Below are 6,135 nucleotides of genomic sequence, written 5' to 3'. Positions count from 1 at the left end.
GGGCCAGGGCTCAGAAACGTTCTCAGAGTCACAGTGAGTTCCTGGTTGGGAGGCGAGCCGACAGCAGCCGCTCTGACTCCTTCTCCACAGTCGTGCGTGGGCTCTGAAGTCAGGGGCTCTCTGGGTTAGATTTCAGGATGCGGACGAGGAAGCAGAGAGAGAGAAGTCCCGGGAGAAGGGAGACAACAGGAAGAAAGCTCTTTTTGCATGCACAGAAGGGAGAGTGTGCTGAAGTTTGCTCAAGAAGTCAACACATCCCGATCTGAAGACAGCCACGCTGCTTGGCTGAGAACTTCCTTTTGGCCCCTGGCTCTTTGGGTCAGAAGAGAGCAGGAGGTGGGAGAAGTTGCTGTTAATAATGTGTGACTTAGGCTGCAAGGTATGCATCTAAGGGTGCCCAAGGGAGAAGTCTCTCACAGACTGCAGACGCTCTTGAAGTATGTGTAATAAAAAAGGGGGATTTATTTAAAAATATAATTTAAAAAACTGTTTGAATTCAATCTCCCTTTTTTTTTTGGTGGTGGTGGTACTGAGGGTGGAACACAGAGGCTTTCTACCTCCAGGCTATACTCCCAGACCTATTTTATATTTTATTTAGGGACAGGGTCTCACTAAGTAGCTGAGGCTGGCTTTGAACCTGTGCGATCCTCCTGTCTCAGCCTCCCAAGCGCGGGGATGACAAGCCTGCGCCACCCCCACGCCCAGCTCCAAGCTCCTTTTCAGTGATGCAGTCAACCATACTGGTTAAGTTCCCAAATCAGGGTGAGTGTTTTTCTCACACTGGGAGAGTCTTTTGGAATTCAATCGTCATTGTTATAAGAACTTCCCCTGCTTTCCTTTAGTTAGCCTTGAGAACATGCTAGCAGCAGACCTGGAGCAGAAGGGCCTTGACTATCAAGTCCACCATCCTTTACATGCCAGAGAGCGGGAGGGCCGGAGGGGTGGGTGGGTTTCAGCAGCGTCTGCGGAGGAACCTAGACTAGAAGCCAGCTTCCCTGGTCCTGGCCAAGGGCTCTGCTCATCGGGAGCGGGAGCGGGCAAGACCAGGTGAGGCTATATCACAAACAGGAGAGGGTGGAGCATCTCCTGACTTCCCACCATAGGTTACTAGGGAGGGGACCACGAGGAGCGGGTGGGGGAAAACCTACCAGGAAATAGTGTCTCAGCAACAGGAGGGCCAACGAAAACCCCTCTGAAGGACTAGAAGGGGCGCGGGGCCAGCAGACGTGTCCTGGCTTGAGGACCAAGGCTCTGGGCAGCAGTTCAGTCCTGGCTTGGCCTCCGCTCCACCACTGACGGCGGCCTGGGCAGTCGGCTGGCCGGGCACCGCCAGGCTCCAGCCTCTGGCTCTAGGACACGCTGTAGCTGTTGTAGTAGGTGGCCGTGGCATCCGCCAGGACGGAGATGAGGCTGGTTTCTGTGGGGCCCGAGGGCGTCACCTGGGTGATGGCGGCATGCCCGCCGAGGGCCCCGGTGCCCGCTGCAGAGTCTGGGTGGCCCGGAGTGTTCAAATACTGGTCGAACTCATTGCGATCCATGTCCCCCAGAAGTTCCACCTGGCTCAGCTGATCCAGGGCATCGAAGCCGGGGTGCTCAGGAGGTGGGGAGAGCTGGCCCAGGGGGGCCTGGACACTGGAGTGGAGAGGGTGGTAGGTGGCCGGAGAGTAATAGGCAGGAGACGGGGGGCAGCCGGGTACAGAGGACATCATGGAGACCCCCGGGGACTGGCCAAGGGCCAGAGAGCCCAGGGGATGGCCGCAGTGGAGAGGGCTGGGTGCCAACTCGGGGGAGTATGGGGGTCCCGGCAGGTGAGGGAGGCGGTGGGGGTGGGCGTGCTCCTCTTGGCAGGGGGAGGAGAAGAAGGTCTGCTCGGGCTCCAGCGCATCCAGGGGAGACATCTCCGGGGGCGTGGGCAGCCCGTAGGGGTACGTGTCCACACTGCTGGGGGCTCCGCCGCCAGCTGCGCCCTCGTGGTGGTAGCAGCCCCGGAGGCTGGGCAGGGCAGCACCCGGAGAGTACTCACCCCGGGCCTCCTTCTCCCCCAGTGCCCCCCGGCTGCCGCTCTTCTCGGGCATGGCGTTCTGGTCTCGAGAGAGGGAGCTCAGGAGGAAGCCGGGGTCCACGCGCTTGCACAGGCGCCTGGCCGGCTTCTTCCTACGGGGCCGGTACTTGTAGTTGGGGTAGTCCTGCATGTGCTGCAGCCGCAGCCGCTCCGCCTCGTCCACGTAGGGCCTCTTCTGCGACAGTGTCAGCGCCTTCCACGACTTCCCTGCTCACACAAGCCAGAGAGGACCACACTCAGCATCCGCGCGGCTCAGACTCAGCATCGCGCACAAACGCCTTCGCCTCCTTGCCCAGCCACCCGCCAAGGTCCGCTCCAGCATCCTCCTCCCGCCCAGATCCCGCGCGCCTCTCACACAAAACCACCAGACGGCCCGACTCTACAGACTGCGGGGTTCGCAGTGAACGGCCACCCGGCCGGTATCAGAGACGGGCAACAAGCTGCCACTGTGGCATTGACCTGGATCAGCGCCTTTTACTCATCTGTGCATTTTAGTGAAAATTCCCTCCCTCTTAGCAAGTGATACGGGAATATTTACTTCTGGCGTAAGTCTTGGGGCCTCTGTGCGCGGGACACAGTGGTGTGCGGCTTCACAGGGGTAAGCGTGGTTAGGAGCTCTTGTGACTGCTCTGCACCTCTGGAGGTGCAACAGGACTTTACGTATGGAGACCTGTGCACAGCCAGAATGTACCATCTGCCTGACACACACACACACACACACACACACACACACACACACACACACACTCCTGCTTCTGGACATCTACTTAGAACCTGTTGATTGTGCCAGGACCCTTGTTCAACCACTGACACAGAAGCAAATCTCTTAGCTTCCCTGGGTCTAACACACTATGTATACCCAGCTCAGAACTGTGGTGCCCACCGCTACTGTGGTGCTCAACTCTGAGCTCTCTCTTTAAGAAGTGTCCCAGCCGGGCGTGGCGGCGCACGCTTGTAATCCCAGAACTCGGGAGGCTGAGACCTGAGGATGGCGGTTCGCGGACAGCCTCAGCTACTTAGTGAGGCCCTCCGCAACTTAGTGAGACCCTGTTTCAAAATAAAGAATAAAAAAAAAATAGGGCAGGGGGTGTAGCTGGGAGGTCAAATGCCCCTGGGTTCCCTCCCTAGACCTGCAAAAAAGAAAAAAGCAGCTTCCCCCTCCGTATAACCACCGGTGCTAACGCTGCCTGTCCTGGATAGTCCATGTCTTATTTCTCGCCTGTCTGCTTTGCAAACCACTTTAGCATCCCATGTGCCATGTGCCATGTTCCTTGGGCATTTCCCTGGTCCAGGGTTTTCTGAGGGTCACATCTGCACCCCCCAGATTGTTACCTCCTAGAGTTGGCTTGGAATTGTACAACTTTAACAAGTGCCCCCAAGTCTCGAGTGCATTTGAAGTCGGAGACCCAAGCAGGGAGGTCGTGGTCTCTGGTTAAGCCCGGTAAGGGAAGGAGCACATCTTCCACGGGGCACACTCCTCAGAGCGCCAGGTGCAGGGCCACGCGTGGTGGGTCCCAGGGCACATGCTTGCTGGCTCCGTGGACCTGGCCCTCAAAAGGGGCTGGGGACCGTCAGGTCAAGGGGGCACTTGTTATAAGTGTTCTGTCACTTGGGTGAAAGTTTTAAATTCTTGTGTGCCATCATCAATAATTGTAATTAGCTGTCACTTAAAAGGGTGTCCTGAAGAGTGTTACTATCTCTGAATCTGGACCTAGACAATGGTCCCCCACCTATGGCTGAGGCCACAAAGCTCTTGCAAGAGGTCCATGGTCCAGTCCACCTCACACTGTATGGTCTTCACGTAAATGTGAGTCTAGTTTCTAAATTTACCCGCATGCTGCAATATGCGTGAGTGTGTGTGTGTGTGTGTGTGTGTGTGTGTGTATGTGTGTGTGTGTGTGTGTGTGTTACTGGGGATTGAACATGCAGGGTGTTCTACCTCCGAGCTACACACCCAGCCCTATTTTATTTTTTATTTTGACATCCAACCTGCGATCCTCCTGCCTCAGCCTGCCAGGCACTGAGATTACACACGTGCACCACCACACCCAGGCAGCTTGATTTGGAAGTGCTACCAAAGTGTTTGTTTGGTGCCCTTTCTCATTCATAATATACTAAAAATACTAGTGCCATGAGGAGTGGTTTTTAAAGTCTGGAAAACTTTAGTGGAAAAAGCTGGGATGCTCACATCCAGCCCATGGTCTTGTAGGCCAGAGAGGGAAGGGCTGAGAGCTCAGAGAGTGGGAGCAGAGCATCCTGCTGCCTCTGCTCTCAGCTACACAAAGTCCCAGTCCCTGTTTTAAAAAGAAAAATACATTGCTTCCCCTTCACCCAGTGCCAGGGTTGCGAGGCTAACACGGAAGGGATCAGCGTCTTTCCTGCAGAATGAACCGTCACCTCTGGATGCCTAGCTGCCGGTCCCAGACAGGAGGCAGGGGCTCCGGGCCTTTGTCTACGCAGCCCCTTAGCCTGCCCTGTGGGGAGCAGGCGCCTCAATTCCTCCGTGGGCCAAGGCTCCCCGACCCTCCCTCTCATTCCACCTCTGCCTGTGTCTGCAGCAGACCCCTGGTCACAACTGGGGGCTTTCTGTCCCCAGCTGTGCCTGGTCAGAAGGGTCTATGGGGGTGTCTTCCAGGCATAAACCCCAAAGTATTTTTATTTCTTTAAAAATCTTTAGAAAACAAGGAACTTCCAGAGCAAAGAAAAAAATTATTATTGTCTGCGGTAGCTTATTTCTCATGCTAGCAGCCCAAGATACACATTGTAAAATTTTGTATGGGGAGGGGGTTTACAAAAGAGGCTGCTGGGCCAGCACTCCACAAGCTGCGGGACTGGGCCCCTCTAAGGCGCACACTGGGGCCTCGGAGACAGGGCTTCAGCCAGCCCCAGGAGGGCGGCAGCTCTCCCCAGGGAAGGAGCCCTGTGCTCCAAAGGAAAAAGGAAGGCTCTGCCCGGCGGGTGAGGTCAGTGGACCACGCACGTCCCTTCTCCACCGGCCTGGCGCCTACTGCGCACAATGTGCTTTGAAAGAGTCTCATTGGTTAAAGTGGAAAAAGGAAAAAAAAAAACTACAGGAGCAGAGGTCGGAGTAAGGCGGGGTTGAACATCGCTCCAGACATGAAAAGAAAATAAATCCCAACACGAACTGGGCCTTTTTAGGATATGTCTTAACGCCCTCACTCTGGGATGCTCAGGTCTGGCCGGGCCCTGTCCCCAAACCCCGCGGGTCGGCACCACCGCGGGGTCCACGACAGACCCGCGCTGGCCACTCTAACCATCGCGTGGGGTCGTCTGCGCTCCTGCGAACGAGGAACGCCAAACGCCTTGGGTCTCTCCGGGTGGACTTGGGGGGCAATGGCTTAATAATCAAGCTAAGGCAGGGAGGGGTTCGTCCCCCGAGGCCGCGCTTCCTTTATATTCGCTATGGTCTTATCTGTGACCATCTTCTGATGGTCCTAATCCTAAAGCTGCAGGGAACAGTGACTTGTCCGGCAAACGCTGCTTCCACCCAAACTCGACGTCTCCTTCGCCCGCCCAGGGCCCTCGGTCCCGCGGCCCGTCCACCCGCCCAGGGCCCCAGGCCCGCCCCCCCGGGCCGCGCACTCACCCAGCATCTTGCTGAGCTCGGCGTTGTGCAGGTCCGGGTTCTGCACCGCCAGCCGCTTCCTCTCGTCCTTGGCCCACACCATGAAGGCGTTCATGGGCCTCCGGATGCGGCTCTCCGAGCCCTTGTCCCCCGGCGGCCGGGGGGCGGCGGGCGGCGACAGCCCGTCGGACAGCTCGGCTTCCAGCGCCGGACACTCGAGCCCCTCGGGCCACGGGTAGGCTCCCAGCAGCGAGGCCATGGCCGCACGGGGTCGCCGGCTCGCCCGCCCGCCCGCCTGACCCGGCCGCGCTGGGTCGGGGCGTCCAACTTGGCCGGCGGCCCCGGCCGGGCCGGATTTATCAGCTTCGGACCGCCGGGTCCGCCAATGACTCCGCGGCGGCGCGGCCCCTCCCCGCGGCCCGGCTCCGACCTGCGGGGCGGGGAGGGAGGAGGGGAGGAGGGGGGAGGGAGGAGGGAGGAGGGGAGG

General features: G+C 58.1%; 1 protein-coding gene across 1 annotated transcript; it reads right to left on the bottom strand.

Annotated features, from left to right (window-relative positions):
* Window positions 1–1,349: 1,349 nt before the first annotated feature.
* On the bottom strand, window positions 1,350–5,907 carry SOX7 (SRY-box transcription factor 7; the record flags this gene model as incomplete). Its single annotated transcript, XM_080710779.1, has 2 exons — window positions 1,350–2,269; window positions 5,670–5,907. 2 exons carry the CDS (start codon window positions 5,905–5,907, stop codon window positions 1,350–1,352), a joined length of 1,158 nt encoding a protein of 385 aa, XP_080566905.1.
* Window positions 5,908–6,135: the final 228 nt, after the last annotated feature.

This window comes from Muscardinus avellanarius, assembly GCF_963383645.1.
Source record: "Muscardinus avellanarius genome assembly, chromosome: 14".
Taxonomy (NCBI): Eukaryota; Metazoa; Chordata; class Mammalia; order Rodentia; family Gliridae; genus Muscardinus; species Muscardinus avellanarius.
This window is presented reverse-complemented; position numbering and strand designations above follow the sequence as displayed.